General features: G+C 41.5%; 1 protein-coding gene across 5 annotated transcripts in view; it reads right to left on the reverse strand.

The window, feature by feature from the left end:
• cpne5b (copine Vb) overlaps positions 1-21,589 on the reverse strand; it is a 168,811-nt gene extending 147,222 nt beyond the window's left edge. For 4 of the 5 annotated variants that reach the window (XR_011520115.1, XM_070549328.1, XM_054750524.2 and 1 more), the window contains exons 1-2: positions 21,453-21,589; positions 21,034-21,309 (exon numbers count right to left, since the gene is read on the reverse strand). Coding sequence is in view for 4 of the 5 variants with exons in the window: in XM_070549328.1 (XP_070405429.1) it covers positions 21,034-21,309; positions 21,453-21,463 (287 nt within the window). In the remaining variant the exon portion in view is untranslated. Of the gene's footprint in view, positions 1-21,033; positions 21,310-21,396 lie in introns of all 5 variants that reach the window. The other variant, XM_054750518.2, reaches the window with a different exon arrangement.
• Between the last annotated feature and the right edge of the window lie 3,534 nt (positions 21,590-25,123).

Raw genomic sequence — 25,123 nt, forward strand, 5'->3', positions numbered from 1 at the left:
GACCGTTCCCGGACCAGATTGGAGATATAACCTACGTGTCCTGGGTCGACCCGGGGGCCTCCTGCTGGCAGGACATGCCTGAAACACCTCCCCGGGGAGGCGTCCAGGAGGCATCCTGACCAGATGCCCAAACCACTTCAACTGGCTCCTTTCGAGCAGCTATGAGTGTAATTAAACTACGCATGGACAAGACATCAAAAACTCTAAACACAAAATACTTCAATAAACGGGACACACTTCTTTCCTAAAAATACAATTTCACAGGTGTTGCAAAGACCTATGATCCTTCAAGGGATGTGCTCAAAGAGGAGTTCAACATTATGAATACAACATAGTGTTTTATTTTACAAATACCTTTATAAACACAATCTTACGTCATCTTAGGTGTGTTCTTGCTGTGTCTTTGTAAATCCATGCTTTCGTTCTTTTTTAAACACAGAAACAGGTTTGTTTACCTGTTTGTAGCTACGGTTTCGCCGACAGCTGCCGGCTTCTTCAGGCTGACGCTGATGGTGGCGCGTCACTTCCTTCTCCGTTTATCTGCGGGCAGCAGAGGACGTTGTCGCCCTCTACTGCCCGCTCTCCCCTCTCCGACGATGCAGTCCCATGCGTGGTCCAGCGTGTAAACTCCGTCGTCCCTGTTCATGGTCCCACATCCACGTCTCCTTATCTCGATTGCTTCCTTGATCCATCTTTTGTGTTTTTGTTGTTCGGTGGTTATGATCCATGTGCTGTCCCAGTCCATTATATGGTTTTCTCTTAAGCAATGTTCTGTTACGGCTGACTTTTTTATTGTACTTTCTGCTTCTTCTTTTGCTACTCTTGTGTGTTTACGATTTGCCTCTTTCTCGCAATCCTTTCTGTGTTCTATTGTCCGTGTATTGAGTTGGCGTCCGGTTTCTCCTATGTATGTTTTATTGCATATTTTGCATGGGATTTCGTAGATGACTCCACATTTTTGTCCAGCTGATATTTTGTCTTTTGGGTGTACTAATCTGTTTCTAACTGTTGTGTATGGCTTTGTTGGTGTGTTTATGTTGTGTTTTTTCATTGTTGCTCTTATTTTTTCCGTTATGCCTCTGATGTATGGTAGGGTTATCACTGGTTTTGGTTCTTGTCTTTCTGGGTTTCTGGTTCTTTTTTTGGGTTGTTCTTTGCTTTCTGTTTTTGTTTGTTGATTTCCTTTGTTTATTGCCCATGTCGGGTATCTGCAGGTCTTTAAAGCGTGTTGTATGTGTTTGTCCTCTTGTTTACGGTCTCTCTCTTCTGTTATTATGTTTGCTCGGTGATATAATGTTCTGATTACTGACATTTTGTGTATGGTGGGGTGTTCTGATGTCCATAATAAATATTGGTCTGTGTGTGTTGGTTTCCTGTATGTGTTTATGTTTAGGGTCCCGTCGGTCTGCCTGGTGATTTTCATATCCATAAATGCTATGCTGCCTTCTGTTTCTAACTCATAAGTGAATTTTATGTTGCCCGTGTCGTCAATATTGTTTAAGTGTTGTGTTAGTGTTTCTGTTTGACCTTTTGGTATGATTTCCAGTATGTCGTCTACGTAGCGTTTCCATAGTTTTATTTTGCAGTTTGGGGGGTCGGTGGCTATGGCTTTTTGTTCCAGGTCTTCCATGAAAAACTCGCACAGGGTGGCTGATAACGGGTTACCCATGGCGAAGCCTTCCAGTTGTCTGTATATTGTGTTGTCGTATGTGAAGTAAGTGGAGTTAGCTACCAGTCCTATCAGTTGTGCTATGTCATCTGCTGTGAGGTTTGTCCTTTTATGTAAAGTTTTGTCTTGTCTGATTCTGTTTACTATGTCTATGGTTTTTTGGGTTGGTGTTTTTGTGAACAGAGATGTGACGTCATGTGAGATGAGTATGTCGTTGTCTTCTATTGTAATTTCCTTTAGTTCTTTTGCCAATTCTATACTATTTTTGCAGTGTTGGTCTGTATTTCCTAATAACGGGCTGGGCGGGCAGGTAAACAAAACTGTTTCTGTGTTTAAAAAAGAACGAAAGCATGGACAATCTTACGTCGTAAGAAACATTATTTTAATAACGAAACTGCTAAATTCTTTCCAACAGTATAGATGTGTAGTGTATTTTGTCCGAGTGGGTTTACCATACTTTGACGTCATCGGCAGTCGAAGGACCCCGAGCCGATCTTTTACTCGAGCAGATCCTGTACCGACACCGGGTCTGCCAAGTTCAGGTTAAACTTGTTTCAGCTGTTCTACCAAACTACATACACTAATGCATATGTTCAACATACATTAAGCTCTTCTTTCTTTTTGCTCTGTCTGCTCAGGGATGTAAAGGACAACAACTTTATGAAGAAGGAACATCCAACAGATGGAAACCTGCACAAAGCACCTTTTTCAGCTTTAATGCACAGCTTTCTCCTCCACTACTCTCACACATTCTTTCTGGATTCACGTTTTGCTCCTCACACTTGTGCAGCGTCCTCCTGTACTTCAGTTTCAGCCCAGTCTCCAAACAGCATTTTACAAGGGATAAGATAAAGTGCAACACCGTTTCCATCATGAGATAAGAGGGCTGCAGAATAGTTTGCAGCAGGATCTTTCTTACTTTATGTAAGTCTACGAGGAAGAGTGTCATTTTCTTAGCAGCTATCTGTTGAGGCAGCATAATCAGAGCCACAGAGGCTCAAGGAAGCTTCAACAAATTGATAAAGAAGGCTGGCTCCAGTTGGGAGGACCTCTCTGGAGCCACGAGGGTTAATTTTGAAAAGATGAATGTTTCATACGCAGCTAAACATAATAGACACCACCAGCACACACCCTGTACAAAATCAAGCTGATTGAACAACAACGTTGCATCAGTCTGAGGCTTCTGCAGCACCATCTCTACCAATAAATGAGCGCAAACCCACCCAGTGCAATAACCTTTTACAATAACTCTGCAGCAGTGGAGGGAAGCTTCTCGTGACAGAATGCATGATTTATCTATCCACTTGTATTTTAAGTTTGGTCACCGCTGGGTTCGTTTGGTAGGTCTTCATTTTCATCTAAACACTTATGTTTCTATTTCGGGTCGATAACAGGTAAATGGAAAAGCCGATTCTAGCAGTAATGTTCTACTGTGTCTGTATTAACACAAAATACTACCAACAAGCATTCTGTTGGCTCCAAGCCATTTACAAAAATAACATAAAGACTGGAAGACTTTCACTGATTGCAAGATACGACGGTAAGTAAGCAGTATTAATGCAACCTCCTCCGAAACACTAACATTGAAGCTAAATAACATATTCCACAATAAATATCTGCCCCAATGCTACAGGGCAAAAATGTAACAGATCCTGAACAATCACACAAGTTATTGCTTTATTAATGAGCTCATGGAAAATTTAAACAGTGTGCTTTCATGTTTGCTGCTCCTAAACTATGGAACAAACTTCCACTCGTGGTGAGCCAGTCCTCTTCTTCTGCGAGATTAAAATCACATCGAACGGCTCATGTTTTATTTGGCCTTTGGTTTCTGATGATTTTATTACTTTACTTCCTAAGCAGTGGGGATTTTATTTCTGTAAAGCAGTGTTCGCAAAAAACCTTTAAGCCATGTCTACCAATCTGCTCAGCGTGGGAGTGTCTCACGCGGGACATTTTTGAACCACAAAATGTGGAAGCATAGACATCATTTTCACACATGGATTGACCACCACAGAGTCCAGACCTTAACCCCATCGAGAATCTTTGGGATGTGCTGGAGAAGGCTTTGAGCAGCAGTCAGACTCTACCATCATCAATGCAAGATCTCAGTGAAGCATTATTGCAACACTGGATGAAAGTAAATCCTGGGACATTGCAGAAGCTTATCGAAACAATGCCACAGCGAATGTGTCGTAGTCTAAACTAAAAGCGGCCCAACAAAATATTATTGTGTGACCTTTTTTATTTGGTGGTGACTTTTTTTGTTGGCCAGGCAGTGTATGATTCATTCTTGTCAATATAATTTATGTGTCTGAAGAACTATCTGAACCTTTTTCACTTCTCTTAAATGCTGTGTTTCTTTCTGATTCCATACAGCTCCAGCAACATGGTGGATATTCTCACAAAGTATTGTGGCTAGCATCTGGCTAGCTTGTTGTATCATCTTGATCACCTCAGTTTCTGTCCTCCCGTACAACAACACTTCAGCTGGAATCCCTCGTTAAAATCCCTACTTGTGTAGAAAAATGTTTTCTTACTTAATGTTACTGTTGAGTTAAGTTGCAATATCCTTTCACCACCATGGGGTTGACTGAAGCTAGTGTGAATAAAAATGTGAAAAATCTCAATTATCGGAAAAATTTATCACAAAGGCATTTCAGTTAAACCAAATCAGTGGACCAACAGAATTTCTCCCTCAGCAGCAAATGTTTAATCAAAAAGCAATTACAGATTTTACGCCCTAGCAACCATTTTGTCATAATAATAAAAATGACAACAATAATAATAAGGGTTTCTGTCAGTGCTAAAGACATATAAGAAGGCCGTAACAAAATTACAGCACAAGACCTTGACATTGGAAATAAATCCACCTGAAAGCTCACAAAAAATATCAAACTTGAACAATTTTTACAGATATTTCCTCGAGTCCAAATATAATCAACAGCAATAACTGTCCTAAACTATCACAGATGCAATCCAGTAGCTATAGAAAGCAGCCAAGAAAGCAATATATTCGGTGACACGCTTACACACACAAACCAACACACACTTTTTTTTCATTTCTCATTCATCACTTAGCTTCCCCTTGAGGGCATCGGTAGCTCCATGAACAAAACCAGCCATTTCACCCACACACTTTCACTTTCACACATTTCCAGCATCGCTGTAGCACACAGGACCATCTAATCCAGCAACAACCTCCTAGGGCCCCGTGTCCACATAAGTGGACATTGGCTCCTTGCACTTTAAAATTTAGTTCTGTACTTCGACCTTTTTGTTATTATTCATAGGCATTATATATGACTTTAATCAATTAAATTATAAATAAATTATAAAATTGTTGTCTTTCTTTTTTTAGGATGTTTGACAACATTTTTGTTTAATTAATTTTCATTTAATTTACATTTTTGTAACTTTGTTTCAGTTAATTACAGTCGACTAATCTGTAATAGCTAGATACGTTTTTTCTTTTAAATCAACCCAAATACAAGTTTGGGTCCCAGGAGGCTAAGGGGAACACAACCAGAGCTAAAATAACCCTGTGGGCTGAGAACAGACAGCAATTTCATATCTACTTGGAGGAGTAAATACAATCATGCACCATTCACTACAAAGTGCCCACACAGTTTTCCACTGGTTCAACTATGAGTGGTGATGAACTGTTGTCATTCATTTCTCTGAAGCTCTTCATTGAATGCCATTCTGAATTACTGTGTGTCAAGAGATCAACTTTAAAGTTTCCACAGATTCCATATCCTTTCTCTGTTTCCTGGGAAGCTGCAGCAGGGATATCCTAAATCATCTCTCAGTCAGAATTACATTAATTTTAACAGAAAACACAGATAAACACACTGCTAAATTGGAAAAAAGACATGCTCTCTGATAAGAAGCTCAGCCTTTAGGGCGCTGGGTTTATGCTCTCTGGCTCAGTCAAGCTCCAACAGGGAGATCCACACCAGCAGGAAGCTGAGCTCATTAGGTGAAGCAAACCACATATTATTAGGCCCGCGCAGCGAAAGCGCTGCGAAGGCCTATTGTATCTGCTCTATTTATTTTAGTTCCGCCAAGTAAATTGGATCTTTGGAGGCCTTAACATACCTGAAAACTCAGGAATTTTTGCACACATGTCAGGCGTGGTGTAAAATTTTGTATTTTAAAGTTCGCAAAAAATTTGCAACTAAACTAGCTCCACAGCGCCCCCTAGAATGTGAAAAATACCCACCTCCATAAACCTTAGTTTGTCATACAGTTATGAAATTTTGTACTCTTGTAGTACTCAACAGTCTGCACAGAAAAGCCTCTTGCAACCATGGTCAACATCAAACAGGAAGCTGGCCATTTTGGGTTGAAATGGCGATTTTTACTCATTTTGGCCGCTTTTAGGGTCCGCTTCTGATTGATTTACTCGATCACTTTTCGCACGATCATCTTGACATTTGTGTGAAATTGATCAAAAGGGATGGCCAATCAAATAGAAAAAATAAAACTGACTTTTCGTATATGCTGAGGGGGCGGGGCCAGGCCTCGAAGTTCGACCATTCTCCAAAAAATATAAACGGCTATAACTTCATAACCAAGTAGAGTAGAGCTACAAAAACGTCTGTGGTCAATCGGCATCCAGCCCTGAATAAAAATTAGTGTTGGATGATGATATCACACAAGCCCCGACCCCTCAGGACCAAAAAGGTCACGTTTTACTGTGATAGGTCCCAAATCGCCCCATTTCACTTAATCACCACAAATTTGTAGCTGTTAACTCAAGACAAGTGGGGGTTGCTTGGCGTCACTTTATGGGAGTTTTCTAAAGAGGGCGGGGCTGTGGCGGCATGGCGAAGTCAGGCGTACCGCCGTGGCCATACGTTTGCCTCCCATTTCGTTATTTCTAAAGATATCATCTTGAAACTTCTGGTGAGTGATCCTAGTCCGGCCCCCAAAAAATCTGATGTGAAAATCCGGTGGGCGTGGCCTATTTTCTTAAATAGCGCCCCCTAGGACCATTAAAACTGTTAGCCCCAAGCCATGCTTTGACTGAGGATTACGAAATTTGGTACACTAATGTGGTGTCTCAGGACCTACAAAAAAGTCTCTTGGAGCCAAGTGCAAAGTCACACAGGAGGTCAGCCATTTTGGTCCAAGTACTCGATTTAGTGGTTTTTGCACATGTTATTTGGAGGATGATGCCCCGTCGCCCTTTTCACCTATCACCTTCAAACGTCTGCTATGTACTCTTAAGCTATAGGGGAAAAATTTCAACCGTTGGATTTTTCAAAAGTTGAAAGGTCTGGGCGTGGCTAAGCCTCAAACTTTGAACTATCACCACTCTTTTTTTCACAGCTCCCTATTGGACTCCTTTCACCCAATCACCATCAATCTCTGGCAAATAACAGTAGACAAGTTGGGGTCACTTGGTGTCTAATACTGGCAGGTTTTAAAAAAAGGCGGGGCTTTGGGAGCATGGCAAAATTCGCCATCACGTCATGTAAATATTTTTGCCTCTCATTTCCTCAGTTATTACGATATCACCACGAAATCTCTGGTGAGTGATCCTAATCTGATCCCCAATGGAAATGAATGTGAAAGGTTGGTGGGCGTGGCCTATTTTTTTAAATCGCGTTCCCTAGGACCATTAAAACTGTCAGCCCCAAGCCAAGCTTTGACTGAGGATTACAAAATTTGGTACACTAATGTAGTGTCTCAAAACCTACAGAAAAGTCTCTTGGAGCCAAGCGCAAAGTCGCACAGGAGGTCAGCCATTTTGGTCCAAGTACTAGATTTAGTGGTTTTCGCACACTTTCTTTGCAGAGTGATGCCCCATCGCCCTTTTCACCAATCGCCTTCAAACTTCTGCTATATACTCTTAAGACATAGGGCAAAAAATTTAACTGTCGGATTTTTCAAAAGTTGAAAGATATGGGCGTGGCTAAGCCTCAAACTTTGACCTTTTGCCATTACATTACTTAACGTAATAACTCCCATGCACATGATCAAATCTATCAAACATTGTTTGTGTGATCACTGACCACATCTCAAGACAATGACAATGTGGACAGCTGAAATCACCTAAGCCCCACCTCCAGACAACAGGAAGTCTGTTGTTTTATGGTGAAACGCCCATATTTGTCCCCTCTAATTTAGTCAACATGACACTAAGGTCATGCACTGACTTCATGATGCTGTAATGACCATTCAGTTCTGATAGCTTTCCAGAAAGGGAGGGACTTTGATGCCATGGCGAATTCTGGCATGACGCCGTGACCTTACCTTTGACTGTAACTTCTCAAACGGTCTCCGATTTGCACGAGACTGAACATGGCAATCAACAATCCTGCCCTTTAGCATCGGCATAAATATATGGACAATGGGTTTCCATAGACTCCAATAAGTTTTTGTACTAAAATGGGAGGTGGCCACCACCGCCATTTTGACCGTGTCACAGGTTCCGTCAAGCCCAGTCAATTCCATAAAAGGGAAGAGAGGTGGAGCTGAGGGTGGGGCTGTAAGGCTGGGATCCACTGACGACACCCGGTCGAACTAGCTACAAGCTAACCTGAAGCTAACCCAAAGCTAATGCGGAGGTGGGAGCTAAGCTAACGGAGGTAGCAACCTAGCTACAACCGGAGTTAACTGTGCACAACACTAGAGCTTCTGAGTCAGAGATACGCCGGGCTGACCGCTGGGTAAAACCGGGTGGAACACAGAGGTCTCCGAGACCTCCACAAGCTGGCAGTCACACAGCAGACAAGCGCCGCTGCGGTCTGAGATGCGCAGAGCTGCCGCTGGGGAGAACCGGGTGGAAAGGTTTCCATCCCAGAGCTTCACAAGCCATCAGCCCGCGCAGCAGACAGGAGCCGCGATCAGACAGAGATGCGCCGAGCTGCCGGGAGACCCAGCCATCAGCCCGCGCAGCACACAGAAGCCGTGATCAGACAGAGATGCGCCGAGCTCCCGGGAGACCCAGCCATCAGCCCGCGCAGCACACAGAAGCCGCGATCAGACAGAAATGCGCCGAGCTGTGGGGAGGCGAGAACGGGTGGAAAACATCGGTCTCCCGAGAGCTCCACAAGCCGATAGTCGGGACCCAGCTCCACCAACATGTTATATTTCAACCCATTTTCTAAAGTGCAGCATTATGTTAAATGCACTGGGTTTTACCCTATTACATTTAAATTTCATGGTTAAACAGTACATGTTAAAATCTAAGCTCAGCTCAGCAGTGACCTAAAATACATAAATATAATTTTACTTACCGAAAAAAAAATGAAGTGGAGACTCCTTGGACGCTCTATTAGTGCAATTAATGCCACAGCAAGTCATCTTGTCCAACAATTGCACAAAAAAATCCCAAAAAGAATACACAAACACAGAGACTCAAAATCCCGGAGCAGTTTCCAAGCCAGACCAAGGCTCTACTGAGGCCTTTCCATGGAGCTAGCTCGGTGGTCACGTGGGTCGGATGCTCATTAATTATTCAGAATTTTAGGCTTTTAATACACTTAAACAGAAGAGTGAGAAAAAAATTCACCCCCCTCAGAGTTGTCATGAGTGTAAACTAGATAAATTAAACCAAAAACATGTTTTGGTACCAGGCTGTAAACATGTTTATTTCTGCTGTGAAATTGGTATTTTTAACATGGGAGTCAATGAGGATTTGCTCGCTTCTGACACCAGCCCCCAGCGGATGAGGGTGGAACTGCCATTTTTGGTACTTCCGGGTTGAAACCAATTTCTGAGCCACATTGTGGGGGCTTTCCCTTTAGCCAATGAGGCACAAACGGTTGGTGAACGTTGTATAATATCACCACAGCGCCCCCTACATACCTTTAAAACTGCAATAACGCTTACAGACGAGGTAGCAACTGCACCAAACTTGCTATATGTCATCACACAAAGACACCCAACACAATCCTTTGGTCATTAGTTGAAAACGCTTTAGCTCCACGCCCTGACAGACATTAGGCCCTGAATAACACATGCATGATGCAGTTCACACCAAACTACACGCAAATGATTGATGTGAACCTACAAACTGCTCCATGGGATATTTTCCTACATTTGGGACAGCGCCCCCTAGATACAATAAATCCTATGTAACTTTAACATAAAAGCTCCAAACTATATCAAACATGGTGGGAGTCATCACGCAACTGCAATCAACACATGTATGTGCTCACTCGTTCAAATCACTTCAACTCCGCCCACTTACAGCCTTTTGCCTCTAGATGACCCATGCAACGTTTGATTGATGCCAAATTAATAGAAAACCATCTTTGATGACAAAAGATGACCTCTATGGGATTTAGTTGTAAATGGTCACAGCGCCCCCTAGAGAGGTTCAAACTTTATTAACTTCTAAAGACAAGGTCAAAATGGCCTTATACTTGGCTTGTGTCATCACATGACTGCACCAAACACATTGATGTGGTTGTTGGTTCAAACCCCTTTCGGCTCTCTGGCTCTAGTTAACACACAAAACGTCTGATTTATGCCAAAATAACAGAAAACCATCATTGTCAACCAAAGCTGACCTCAATGGGATTTTTTTGTAATTGGTCAAAGCGCCCCCTAGAAAACTTTAACCTTCAATGACGTCAAAAAACGTGGTCAGAATAGACTTAAACTTGGTCTGTGTCATCACACCACCGGTGTGGTAAAGATAGAGTATGCTCTAGTGGTGAGATGTGTAATTTATTGGTGGGCTCAGAGGAGATGCTGAGTCAGGGTGAGGTGCGGATGAGGAGATCGTTCGCGGTTTCTGGGTGGTCGATGTTTATGTTCCACGGACGTGACCAGGTGCACCGGGCTGCCGGCCATGCCGGAGCGGCGCGGAGCTGCGACGTCCAAACGACGCTGCTTGCAGCTTTAATTTCTTTTCTTACTAATAATATTAATTCTGAGGAGCTTTGCTTTAATAAATTCACATTTTTTATTGGAATGCGTCAGAGCAAGCTTCAACCAGCTTGTGAGCAGCCTCAATCCACCAACAACAGGAAACATCTCATCTTTTTTGTTCAACACCTCCACGACTCCAAGCAAATTTGTTCATTCTAGTGAATTTAAATGCATCACTTGCAGTGATTTGTACCAAGTGAAGATGCTCCATCTATCTGATTGCAGAGCAGCGGAAGCCATCCATAGCTCTCACTCACCTTCCTCTAAAGCCATTAAAGCTCCCATTACTCCATCCCATACGTCAACAACACATGCCTCCATCACAGCACAATGGGTGGATTTCACACAGGTGAATGACTCCTCACGCACATGTCTTGTATCAGCACAGAGGGTTGGAGTGTTCTGCTACTTTTGCATTGTATCTTTGAAATTCATATGTTGACAGGTGGAAGTGGTTTTCAGAACTTAGGCAGGGAAGTTTCCATGCATGTCACACACTCTCAAAGTGATTTATTGCGTTGAAATGTTCAGAGCCCAGCAGATCTCAGGTTTAGTTGGTTAACTCTTTACTTAATAATAATAATAATAATAATAATAATAATAATAATAATAATAATAATAATAAAATTATTCAAACACACAGATTGGTTCTTGTTTCTAATGATTCTTTAATTTAAATAATTATTTAATGAGGTTTAAATTAACTTAGAGCAAATCCACCAGTTTGATGAGAAAGGTGAAAGAATAACAATGCATGATCACACATCTGCAGTTTTCTTCCTGCTTTCAACAATAAAATATTTTTTAAAACATGATTTGTATTCATCACAACATTTTTTTCTTGGGGACGATCATTCTTTGAGTGCATTCAGAGAAGTGTCTGGTTTGATTTATCATCAGCTGCAACTGAGAATTCAAATAAATCCAATTATGCAAAAAAATGAGAAGACGCGTGAGACACCAAAGAAGAAATTAGCCAGCTCTCAACAGTACCCAATAAAAATGCTAATCAGGGTTGAGAGACAAACAAGCATTATCCGGTCAAAAGTTAATAAAGGTTTCTTCAATTAGGTGAACTATCAAGTGCCATGATGAATTCAAGTTCTTTTTCATTGAGGACAGTGTGAGAATGCAGCTGGATTGTATTTACTGTGACAAACAGGGTATAGGTTAAGGATCCTCCTTCAATCCTTCACAATAAGAGTCCTAAACTTAAACATGATGACAAAACATCAGGAGCGTATGAAATGGTCACTAACACTGCTCACTGATAAAACTCATCCCTGCAGACGCAGCCCCAATCTCCCTTTAATCTTCCACTCCATCTTTTTCTCAGTGGTGAAAATAAATTAATATTAGTGTGTTTTCTTTCCTTTCAACATCCAATTCCACAGCAGAATTTCACTAAATGAATTTATAAAACAAATTCAACATGTTCACTGGTCGGGTTCCTGTTTGGTCTCTTGGACAGATGGTGTTTAGGTGATGGTCCAGTTCTCCACAGATACGTCTGACTTTGTTTTCCCATGACTACTCTGTTCTCTGCCAGACACCCAGCATGTCCTGTCAGCCAGAGAGAACACAGATCAAAGCCTCATCTCAGCCTCTCAGCTGCCAAAGCCAGCATGACAGTGAACCATCATTAACACTTGCAAAGAGTGTTACCCTTCTTCCTCTGGAATTAACATTGCTTATGTTCAGTGACTGTTGTCTGCAGCTTGGCTGAGCCTTGTTCGCATTTGTGGAGATTCGGTCACTCAGAAATAAGAGTAGCAAGATATGAGCCTGATACGGGTGTGCAGCATGGAGGAGTGTGATGGTCACACAAATTAGACTCGTAATTCTCAGCTGACAGAGCTGATTATAGAAGCTGCTGTGTAAAGACTCTGACAGTGTTTCTGTCAGAGCTGGAGGGGATTATTTTAATCAGAGTGAAGAGAGATGGATAAAATCAGTTCTTCGGTATCATAAAGCAAAAGGGGGAAAAACGTTTTTAAGGGCAAATATGATATTCCTTTGTTGTCAACATAAAGCAGTCAAACGAAGATCAATGTTGTTTTAAAATTGTGGATGCAGACGCTTGTCGTGTGCATGTTTTATCTTTGCAACATGCTCAAACTCTTCTTTATTGATTTAGTGAAAGCATTAAATACAGCGTGTCCATTAGAGAGCAGAGAGCAGCTACAAATGAATGTAAAAGGCAAAAGCAGAAAATATAACTCGCTGAACTGAAAGATAGTAAACTGTACAAAAAAATGATTTCACTATTCCTAACACACTTGTTGATTTTGCTTGGGAGAATAATCAACTGGTTCAGTCAGGTCAAGCAAAGAGTGCACAGTGCCAATCAGCTGTCCCTTTGTGTGCATACAACCGCTTCACACACACATGCATACACACACAAAAGACAACTGAGTGCAATACAAAAAATGTCGGAAAACAGCCTCGGGTAACAATGTGCATGTGGACTACGGTATTTAGCTGAGTACCACTTTTTTTTCATATAATCTTATTTACAAAGACCATGTTGACCTTTTTTTCTCTCTCTCCTCATCAGCATGGATCAATAGTTATAAGTGCTAGAGTAATATGAGAGTGTAAAAGAGGTCATCACACTTAGAGACAAAGGTAATTAAAATCTGATGCATTGTGTGGTTGTTTCATCTCAAAAGTTAAATCTGGAACCAGTGAAAGCCAAAGTTTGGCTTGTAAGAGCTGCAGATTTCTGGTTCAAAATGAAGTGAGAAAAACTGACAGTAAAACCAAATTTCCTATCATTAAAAGCACCCTTTAAACCCACACAGACTGGGTTGATTTTTAAACAAAACATAGTTGGTAAAGTTGCAGATTAGAGACAATTAAATGGACGTGAGTGAAATTTGATGTGTTACTTGTGTAGAAAAAAGATTGAAAAGCACATAAACCTAAGTGTTGGGCTTATATACTTCTGGCCTCTGCTGCAAGAAGCAACATGAAAAACTTTATAGGTAAAATTCACCTAAAATTAAGAAATTCTCATTTTTCACAGTTTACGAAACTATATATATATTCTTCCATCCTATATTAATGACAACACTCACAATCATTGAACAACATTTTAAAGAACCCGGAGACCACAGATTCACAGAGACATATCCCACTCAGTAACCCCACCCCCTCACCCCTGAAAAATTCTCAGATGGGGGTTTGAGCCACTAACACACACACACACACACACACCAGTCAAGATAAGAGGCTGTCCCTGACGCTCACCAACGAAAGTTAATAATCATTCAGCTAGCAGTTAGCATTTTGGTTGTACTTACCGCATTGGCCTCTCCATTGGGTGGTTGTAACAATGGAATGGGGCCAATTTGAAGAAGCTGAAAACCCACTCAAGTACTGGTGGTGGTATAGCAAGCAGACAGTGAAATCACGGTCCCATTCTAGCTCCGTTTCTCAGAGCTCCTGAAGATAAAATCCAACCATTCTGCTGGTTAATCTCTTCTTCAGGACTGGACAGGGATCATTTTCTTCTCTTGGATAACAAATTTTTGAGTTCTCAGCATTATTTAAAGTGCAGACTAGATAAGAAATAAATCACTTCTTCACTACTGTGGAGATTGAACTCTCCGCTAGCTACACTGACAGAGTATGCGTTAGTGATTACAGTCCAGGGCCCTCATTTATCAACTGTACTTATGAACATATTTCGTGTGTAGGAACTAAATTACAAATTGTGTGGTATTCTTCATTTTGTACTTGTGTGTGAAAATGTTCCTAAAAGTAAGAAAACCTCAGACCTTGTGTACGAACAGCATCTAGTGGTAGAACTAGGGAACTGCAGTACTGAAGGTCTCAGTCATCCTCACATGTTCCTCATCCACAAAGGATTTTACCCAATAAATAATTATTTAAGTAGAAAAACAGCTGTCTCACATAACGGGCGCTAAAACCAAAAAAAGACACTGCCAGGCAGCGTGAATGTGGGCAGTGTTCCCAGTTTGCAGCGCTACAAATTTACTGATGGTGTGGATGTTTGAAAGCCAAAGAGGGGAGCAGATTTTATCATGCTTTTGGTGTTGGTGTTGGGTATTCGTCTGCAGGAAAAATTATGTGGCGGTTTGCAAAGCTGAGCTCATGTTTTTTACATGATATTCTTCATGTGGCTAATGAGTTTCACTGGAGCTTCTGGTGCAGGATGTCAACACACCAAAGGAATTCAAACCTGAAGACGAGTCACATGAAAGAATTAGGAAAGTGAGAGAAATGATGTGCAGTGGTGCTGGATCTCCCTGGGGCTTTCCGGCACTCTGAAGATGCTTTTATATCTGTTTTAGCTAGGGGGGGGGGGCATCAGAGGCTGAAACAAGTGCTCTCTTAAACTCAAACATCTATGCAAATGCAGGTCATCCAGACTTTCAGAAGAGAAAATGAATCAGAGCAACACTTGGAACCCCACATTCCTGACTCATTGTGCTACAAGAGGCAGCTACTCAGGAGCTACATTCACCTCATTTAAAAACACAGATCTATGACATTCTGAAGAAAAGGACAACCCTTTGTTAATTTAATTGGCTCTCTGTTCGGTGTTCAATTAATGTGACTTCTGACCTGCCGCTTGTTCGGAGGCACACCTCATTCCTCCTCTCAATATTTCTATTAACTCGTTATTGTTGAGTACTGTGCAGATGTAGCTCTCCTTCACTTGTTTCTTCAATATGATTGCTGTGGCCTCTAGTATGAACAGATGCCTTGTGAGTCATTTTCTGTGGAGAATAAGCTCTGACGCTCCAGCTTTAGGAACTAGAATTAAGCCAGAGGTGTAGGGAGCACAAAACAGCTGGATTTGGAGACTTGCTTATTATAATTCATGGTATGCAAATACCTCAACTCCTACTGGCTAATAGTAATGCTAACAATAAGATGCTAACAACATTTTACCCTCATCTTTGGTTAAAAAAATATGCAAGGTCCTCGCTCAGCAATTTTAAGAGCCGACTGAAAACACGCTTTTACTCAATGGCTTTTACTGACGAAGAGTCTTGTTAATGGGGTTGTTGCAGTCTTGTGCTGTCCCACCCAGATTTTATCTACATGTTTTTGTCTGATCTTGTAATTACTTTTAAATGTTTTTACTCTTTTATGTCATTTTATGTCACTTTTTGTTGTGCAGTGCTTTGCTGGCCCTTGGGCCATGTGAAGGTGCTCCATAAATAAAGTTGATTGATTGATTGATTTTGATTCCATCGGTCCCAGCGTGCTCTCCATAATTAATGCTTCTCTGGTTTCTGGACAGGTCCCTGCTTACTTTAAGAAGCTGTAATCTACCCGCTTCTTAAAAAATCAAGTCTTGACCCCTCTCTCCATAGCAGCTTCAGACCCATCTCTAAACTCCCGTTCAACTCTAAGATCTTTGAAAAGGTGGCTAAACAACTCACAGCTGCTCTTGATAAAATTTAACATCTATGATAGTTTCCAGTCAGGTTTTCGTAGAGCTCATTCTACTGAAACAGCTCTTCTTAGGGTCTCTAATGACCTTCTGACCCACAGTGATGCAGGGGACTGTTCTGTTCTGGTCCTGCTGGACCTGACTGCAGCCTTTGACACTGTTGACCATCACCTGCTACTGGAGAGGCTGAGAGACGGGGTAGGCCTATCAGGATCTGCTCTGGAGTGGTTCTCCTCTTATCTGTCTGAGTGTTCCTTCTCTGTGGCCGTCTCCAAGGTTTCGGTCTTCCTCCACCTCCCTCACCTAAGGTGTCCCACAAGGTTCTGTGCTGTGGCCTCTACTGTCCATCCTTTAACTGCTCCCTCCCCAGCACTTGCTGAGCTCTTTTAAAGGAATCTCCTACCATCTTTATGCAGCTGACATCTCCTTTAAACCCCATGAGCTGCAGCTGTTACACACCTGCTTAGACTCTATTAAAGCCTGGATTGCCTTTTCTAATTCATTTTCTTTCCTCACATTTTTCAAATTGAAAATTTTCTATGTACCAAAAAATGTTATTATAATATTTTTAAATCGTTAAAATATTTTTTAATAATAGAATTTATTTTCTCTTATTATTTTTTGTTCTTGTGAAGCGCCTTGTGATTTTTATCTTGACAGGCGCTATTTTAAAAAATGATTTCTTCTTGTTCTTCTAAGGCTTTTGCACTCATCAGCCTAAACTATGGATATGTTTTATTGAAGGATTCCAAACATGAAGCTATATAAAATGATAAAGGACTGTAATAATGTGATTTTTAAATCATGTTAAAGTAACTTCTAAAGTATTTTACTAGTTCCTACCAGCCCGTGCCCATCTGATAGGTAGTTGCTGATGTTCTAGCTTGCCAGTCTCACCCTCTGCTTATTCTACACAAAGGTCTTCCCATAAGGAAGCACTGGCAGAGCTGGCCAGGCTACTGAAATTTGTGTTCATGTAAAATTATTTTCTAAAAGAAAATTGTTCGGTTATTTATTCATATTGAATTGTTTATAAACCTAAATACCAGCCATCATTTCAAGTGCTTCAGGAGCATTTAGAGGTAAAGTCCAGCAAGATGTATTTTATTTTACTGCTGAAATAATCATGTAATGTGAAACTGACAAAGTGGTAAAAACTTGCACAGACTACTGTGAGATTTTAGAAATTGGAGCGCTATAAACTCCTCAGATTGTTATTTGTCAAAATCTATTCATACCTAGGTTTTTACGGTTTTCTGTTTATTGCCTTCATGTCACAAGAATAAAAAAATGTAATTAGGGCCAGCTTCTGCACTCTTTATCAGATAAACATGCTAAACTTTCCACTTAATTTCATTTTAACATCTAAAATTTTGTCTACTAGTGTGTGTTAAATGTATTTAAACATCTATAAGCAAATCAGCCATTCAGTATTAACTACTTCTGAATGGCACTGAGACATAGAAGCTGCAGCATTTGGTCCAAAAATGGTTTGATTGATGGGCCACTGGTTTTCTCCTACTGGTTATGCAGTACCTCTGCAAGTCATGCTGGGGGATTTCCCCGCCTTTGAAAATCACCTTAAGCAGCTGCTTCTCTCCCATTGACCAATTTGTGCTTAAACACACAAGCATACAGATTCTCTCCATCCAGACTCAGAAGCTGTTGAGTGGCATCTGGTCATGTTGGACATGGTTGTTTTTGTTTGTGTTAACGAACTGACTCGTAGATGAGCAGAGAGCTGTTGTTGGATGGCTTTAATGGGGTTGAAGCAAAGCTTGAATGAAGGACAGTGGCTTTGTGGCAGCAGGATTTATACCCCTGCTCTCCTGTCCACATCACATTTACCTCTAGGAACTTGACCGCTGAGTGACAAGCCCCAAGGAAATATAAATACTGGCTCAAAACAAACCTCAGGTGGAGTTTGGCTCTAAAATCCAGGCTTTTGTTGGTGTCAAACTGTCTGAGGGGCTTTGTTTTTCTGACACACCTCGTAGGCCAAGCTTCACACAAAACAAATGTACAGCAGAAGGTACAAACTGTAGGAAATGTGAGATCTAAGACCAAATTAAACCAAGGAGAAACTAAAAACCACGCAAGCTTTAAACTGCTTCAAACTTTTTGTATAAAATAAATCAATTTTCTTTCTAATGAAACATTTTTCCAGCTTCCTGCTACCAAATGATACAATTCTTTTCCTAAACTGAATGGGAATGCATCATTTTCCCCCTGCTTTTGTGATCCAGTGCCCATCCACCCCTCTCTCTTTGAAACTGGTCTGGATAATAGTCTATTGTCAAAAGCAGGGGTGTAGCTTCTAATAGGGGGTATTAACCCTCAGAGAACAGATATCATCATGGCTGGAGGGTTTTACAGTGAACATATAGTGGATGACAACAGAGCAACTGCAAACATGACCAAACATAGAGCTTGGCCCTGAAAAGGCAATCTGACTCACGCAACATCTGGATGAAGTATTTAGAGGAACCATAAATCATCTAATCAGATGTGACCAATCTGTCTAAGGCCTAGTCCACACGTAGCCGGGTTTTTTTTTTAAACGAATATCCGCCCCTCCAAAAACTTGCATCCACACCACCTCGTTTAAAAAAAACTGTCCCCACGTACCCGGATAAATACGTTCTTAAGGACATGCCAGACCTGTAGGCGGCAGTACTTCCCCGAATTGTATCCAGTCAGCGTAATTTTTCGTCTTCCTGCTTCTGCAAGGAGCAGTAATTCTGCTTGCAAAAACAAACAAGCAAAAAGCGCTTGGACAATTGATAAAGCGAGCGCAGCTCTGAGGGCTTCCATGCTGTCAGCTAGTGTAAACACAGGTCGCACACGTGATGTCAGCTTTTTTTGTCGTGGAAAGTGACGTTGCGGACCGTAAAACTCCGGTTTTGTCTGTGCAAACGCAGACACCCAAAACGGAGAAAACACAGATCTTCACTTTGGCCGGAGTTTTTAAAAAGATCCGTTTTCGTGTGAAAAAACTCAGTTTTCGTGTGGATGACAGGCCAAAACGTAGAAAAATATCTACATTTTGGCAGATCCCCGGCTACGTGTGGACAGGGCCTAAGAGCTGCAGATACATGCGACCCAACTTCTGCTTAAAGTGTACAAACATTGTCTAATATGGCATTTAACAAAGAGCTGTGTTATTGTTAGTTAAGGTTAAACGTGTCATAGATGTTCCTAATCCTCTCAAGATCCCTCCACTTGGTGCCCAAAGTGGGGTCCGGTCCAATGATCCATTTATACAAAAATGATTCTTGTGAAAGAATAAAATAATGTATCTGCTTCTTTCTAGAAGCAGCCCTAGTGGACTAATGATCTCATCAAAAGAAGCAAATAAATAAATAAAAGCATGTTTGAAGAAACTGGGGTTTTGTTTGCACAAAGAACATGGGCAGGCGAATGGACTCAAAGACAAACAAGAAAACATCGTTAAAATGTACTGATGATGATAAAGAAATACCCAATAACAGCACAATGATAGTGATACACCCTAAAACATACGAGCCAAACTGAGCAACTGCACTAGAATCTTCACTAGAATTGCTTTGGAGACCAAAAGACTCATAAATGAACTGAAGGCGTCTTTGTAAGCCAAACTTTTCTGAGCGCCTTGTGCATGGATAGAGATTGCAGCAGGACCAGTGGGTCTAATTATTGTGAGTTACATGCTCTCTTTATCTTCCACATCATTTGCATTCAGAATGTGGATTTTCCGCATGTTAAATGTGTGCTTTTCTGAGCCGAACTTTCAACCTTTCATTTCTCTGTCCCTCCCCCCTTCTCCTTCTCTCACACACAGGAGCTGGGTGGCAGTAAAGCAGGTGGGAAAAGCATATACCCTCTTTCCTTTCAATTAGTGACTTCTTCTCCCCCAAAGCCACTACCACTCTACCTTACTCCCTCCCGCTTCCAAACACCCAGCAGAGATGCGCTAACACACACCATCAGAGGAAGCATTTGCATAAACACAGAGGGTTTGTCAGATTGGAGCTCATCATTTACCTGAATGGTGCATAATTGCACATAAATAAAAACTTAAGTCTTTTAAACTTCACAGCCTAACTACAGAGTCCATCGTCATAACACATGTCGACATTTTGCTTCCTATTCCATCTTCTTTTAAGACTTTCAACACAACCGTTGTTCATTCAGCAAATTTCTTGCAAGCGTCTGTTTTTCCTCTCTTAACTGAGAGATGTTGAAGTGAGCTTCCCTGAAGGTCAGAGAGCCCATCAATAATGCACTCGCAGCTTGTTACTTCTCCAACTCACTCAGCCTCGATGGCTCGCCAAGCTAAAACCCAGAATCAAAGACCAAAAACACAAGCCTGTGTGTGTCGTGTGTGAAAAATGTATGTGTGTGTACCCACACATGACAAGGCTTAAGAGGTGGAAGGCATTGGAAGCCTACCTTTAAAACCGTCCCTTGTAAGAAGAGTTTAAAGATTGCTTTGACTGTTTTTTTTTTCCTTTTTGTCTTGAGACACTTTCTGAAAATGAAATAGCTTGGGAGTGAGGCCATGGACACGGTGAATGTGATGCAAAGCTTTTAAAATTTAACAGTTCTTTTTAAAGAATGCAGGAGCAGAAGAGCTTTCAGAGATGTGCTGATGCTGAAAGCAGCATGTCACAGTACAGATGAGGCTTTCAGCTGGGAAGGGTGTTACAGCGAGGGATGTGTCTGGTGCACTGTATACCACAAAGAGCACATGAAAAATAGCACAACTCTTGTTTGTAGTTAAAGCTTCAGCATGTGAAGGGATGAAACTTTTGACTTTCTTGGGAAAAATGCATGCACAGATGTGACTGAGTGAATTACTGCCGTTACATGATTTCAGCAGAACTAGAAAATCTACGGGAAAGTTCAAAAATCGAGCTGCGGCTTTATAGACTGCATGCATTTTAGTTAAAATCGTTGTGTTAACAAAACTAAATGATGAGAAAAGGGTGTGGCGCAACTTTTTTCGAAGTTTTCCGGACTGCGCTGCGCTCTCCGCGCGCGGACGCCATCGACAACTCACCTGCAAGAAACGGTGATTTCCACCTTGGTGGCGGGGATGTTGCCGGTGATCGGGTCGAAGTCGTACACGGAAGACATGTCCTCTAGCTTGTCCATAACGTCTCCTTCCATCATCTCCGTCACCAGAGCTCGGGTCGGCTCGGGCGTGATCCGAGAGGCGCACAGCCTGGCCCCGACTGAGCGCGCCGCGACTCCGGCGTCTCCTGAGACCAGATCAGAGACCAGGAGACGGCCTCCGGTCCGACCGGGAGAGGCAGCCACTTCACAAATGTTGAAGCTGGAGATGGATGGAGGGGAGAGAGGAGGGAGGGAGGGATCAATGAGTGAGGGAACACTCACAAATTTTAAAAAACCTGAAGCGCACTTAGTTAAGTGGCCATGCAGCCTTTGAATGCGGGGAGAGAATGCTCCCTCACCGACCTGCTGCGCATCGCATGGAGAGGTGGACTGCGCTTTGATTTGCGTCTTCAGTCTTAGCGCACAGCAGAGCGTGTGAGAAGAAAAGACCCGATAGCTGCACTTAAACCCACCCATCCTCGTCCCACATGGAATTACTATGGCAAGCCAAATGAGCATTTATTCTGATATCAGGATATCAGCCAGAATTGTCATGAACATGTAAGCCATTTCTGTCCACTAGTTAACTAGTTAGACATGTTTGTGTCAACTAGTTAAATAGTGACAGCCTAAATGTCAACTAGTTAACTAGTAAGGCCTAAATTCTCTCTAGTTAACTAGTTAAAATGTTTCATATCTTACTAGTTAACTAGTATTGCTCAGTGTGTTCACTAGTTAACTAGTGGACAGATCAATGTCCACTAGTTAACTAGTTAAAACACATTTAGTTTTTACTAGTCAACTAGTAAGGTACAAAAACTCGTACTAGCTGACTACTGAATGTAAAAATCCCACTTGTTAACTTTGCCCAATTTGGCCAGCCGCTTGTGCATTAATTCTGATATCTTGTCAACAGGTCAACTAGTTAACTAGTGAGGGTCAAACTGTACACGCTAGTTAACTAGTGAACACATTTTGACCTTCACTAGTTAACTAGTTGACTCAAAAATGGCTCATTAGTTAACTAGTAAAGGCCAAAATGCATACCAGTCAGCTAGTTGAAGGTATTTGTGTCTCACTAGTTAACTAGTCAGGGTCAAAATGAGCCCACCAGTTAACTAGTGGGAGACGGAAATGTTCACTAGTTAACTAGTGAACACATTTTGGCTTCACTAGTTAACTAGGTGACACAAAATGGCTCACTAGTTAACTAGTAAAGGCCAAAATGCATACCAGTCAGCTAGTTGAAGGTTTTTGTGTCTCACTAGTTAACTAGTGATGGCCAAAATGTGCACACCAGTTAACTAGTGACAGAAGAAATGCCCACTAGTTGACAAGTGAACACATTTTGGCTTCCTAGTTAACTAGGTGACACAAAAATGGCTCACTAGTTAACTAGTAAGGGCTAAAATGCATACCAGTCAGCTAGTTGAAGGTTTTTGTGTCTCACTAGTTATCTAGTGACAGTTCAAAGTGTCCACATGTTCACTAGTGAAGGCAAAACTCCTAACTAGTTAAGTAGTTGGAGTAGGGCAGTGCCACTAGTTAACTAGTGAACCATTAATGACTCACTAGCTAGCTAGTTGATTGTAGCAGGCTCACTAGTTAACTAGTTGATGCATCCATCGTCCAAACTAGTTAACTAGTGAGGACATAAATGTATACTAGTAAACTAGTTCAAGCCTACATTCACACTAGCTAGCTAGTTGCACAGAATTCTAATTAGGAGGCAGAGAATTTCTCAAATTGAGGCTTTCTATTGGCTCACTATGTTAAAATAAAATATGACAACCAATCACAGTGTGGAATTTTGCAAAATCCCACCCCAAACATTTGCATGCGGCACACAAGTTAACATGCTGGCCAGAGGAACCTCAGCTAGTAAACTAGTAGTGGCTTCAGTGTGACACTTACATGTAAACTTGTGAAGGCGGAACTGCTCACTAGTTAACTAGAGAGGGTACAAATGTCCACTAGTTAACTAGTGAGGTGCAAAATAAGTGTCACTAGTTCACTAGTGGGCCCCAAAACGCCCACTAGTTAACTAGTAAGGTGCGGATATGCTCACTAGTTAACTAGTGAGGTGCAGATTTGCTCACTAGTTAACTAGTGCACCCTTAAGCACCCACTAGTTAACTAGTAAGGTGCAAAAAAGCATCACTAGTTAACTAGTAAGGTGCAGATATGCTCACTAGTTAACTAGTGGGCCCCAAAACGCCAACTAGTTAACTAGTAGGGTGCGGATTTGCTCACTAGTTAACTAGTGAGGCGCAGATATGCTCACTAGTTAACTAGTGACGTGCGGATTTGCTTACTAGTTAACTAGTGAGGTGCGGATTTGCTCACTAGTTAACTAGTGAGGTGCGGATTTGCTCACTAGTTAACTAGTGAGGTGCGGATTTGCTCACTAGTTAACTAGTGAGGTGCAGATTTGCTCACTAGTTAACTAGTGAGGTGCGGATTTGCTCACTAGTTAACTAGTGAGGTGCAGATATGCTCACTAGTTAACTAGTGAGCATATCTGCACCTCACTAGTACCTCACTAGTTAACTAGTGAGCATATCTGCACCTCACTAGTTAACTAGTGAGGTGCGGATTTGCTCACTAGTTAACTAGTTACATCTAAAAACACATACAAGCTGACCATTTTTGTCCACTAGTTAACTAGTGGAACAATTGAAATTTCACCAGTTTACATGTGTGGCAGTGCAGCAGCTCACTAGTTAACTAGTGCCTGAAACACAAATTATGCATATTCTAATGAGAAGGCGGGCAGAAGACTCCTGTTGGGTATAAGAATCCCACCCAGTCTAAAACGTATGTGCTGTGGCCTCTCAATCACATACTGATGGGTGTCCCTGAGCGCCAAGGCTTGCACTCATTAGTCATGGTTTGACACCTACTGGTTGGTCGTTGCGGCGGGTTCGAATCCCGCAGATGGCATTCCGCAATTGCTGTAACATTATTTATTTTCTCTTTGTGTTGTAATGTTCAAAGTTTTATTGTTTTACTGCTTTTATTCCCCCCTCCCAAATCAAGTAAAGCACCTCGTTTGGTGTCGTGTAAGGGAGATCAGTTGGCGAGTTCAAGTCCCATTGGAATTTAGTGTGCCAGTAATTTTATTGTAGTTCATTTTTGTTTGGTAATGAAAGTTTGGTATTGAAAAAGGCTATCTCCATCCATCCATCCATCTTCCCAAGAAATAGATCAAATGACACTGAGGGAAAAAACTGTGGTTATTTTGGAGAGGGTGCTTGCTGCAAAACCACAAAGGCGGAGCTGCACCCCGCCCATTCACGCAAACTCAGCCTAGCCCACTGACTTCCGTTTTTGTTTTCAACTTTATCGCAAATTGACCTGACCCACATGAATTACGGCTGTTACTAGTTTACAGTCGTTAATGCTATGTTCTATGCTCCAATTAAACAAGATAAATATAACTTGCTACATGACAAAGACTGAATATATCTCGAAATGAAAAGGTTTCTTTTAGCGAATATCTGCCTACAGCTGGTCTAATAAAACTGGTGTCTAACAGCACTTCGGTTTATTGAATGGCCTCTGGTAGTCTAGTGGTAAAATCGTCTGAGTTGGTTTTTGCTTTCCCCTCAGCTGATGCTGGTTCGATTCTCGGTGGGGTCATCAGCAGTCTATTTAGCCACATTCAATTTGTTCATATTTTAGTTGTAATGTTTATTTTCAGCAAAATATTTATGTCGCTAAAAGTTCTTTGAATTTGGTCGTTCCTAAACAGCATTTTAGTTGAAACTCTGCTCACAAATGGACTCACACTGGCTAAATAAACGAATAAATAAATAAATAAACACATTATATGTTAAACGGTATACCAGTAAATAGTTGTAAACATAGTACTGGCAAGTGTAGCTAGAAATGAAGAAAAGAGGTTGTAAACTACCTAAAACTTACACTACTGGGAGGCGAAACAGCATGTCAACCTGACTCCATAACCACTACACCACCACATCTGTTATAAATCAAGTGGTGTTACATGTAATTGTGCTGCCCAGTGTGTC

This window comes from Nothobranchius furzeri, chromosome 3, assembly GCF_043380555.1.
Source record: "Nothobranchius furzeri strain GRZ-AD chromosome 3, NfurGRZ-RIMD1, whole genome shotgun sequence".
Lineage (NCBI taxonomy): Eukaryota > Metazoa > Chordata > Actinopteri > Cyprinodontiformes > Nothobranchiidae > Nothobranchius > Nothobranchius furzeri.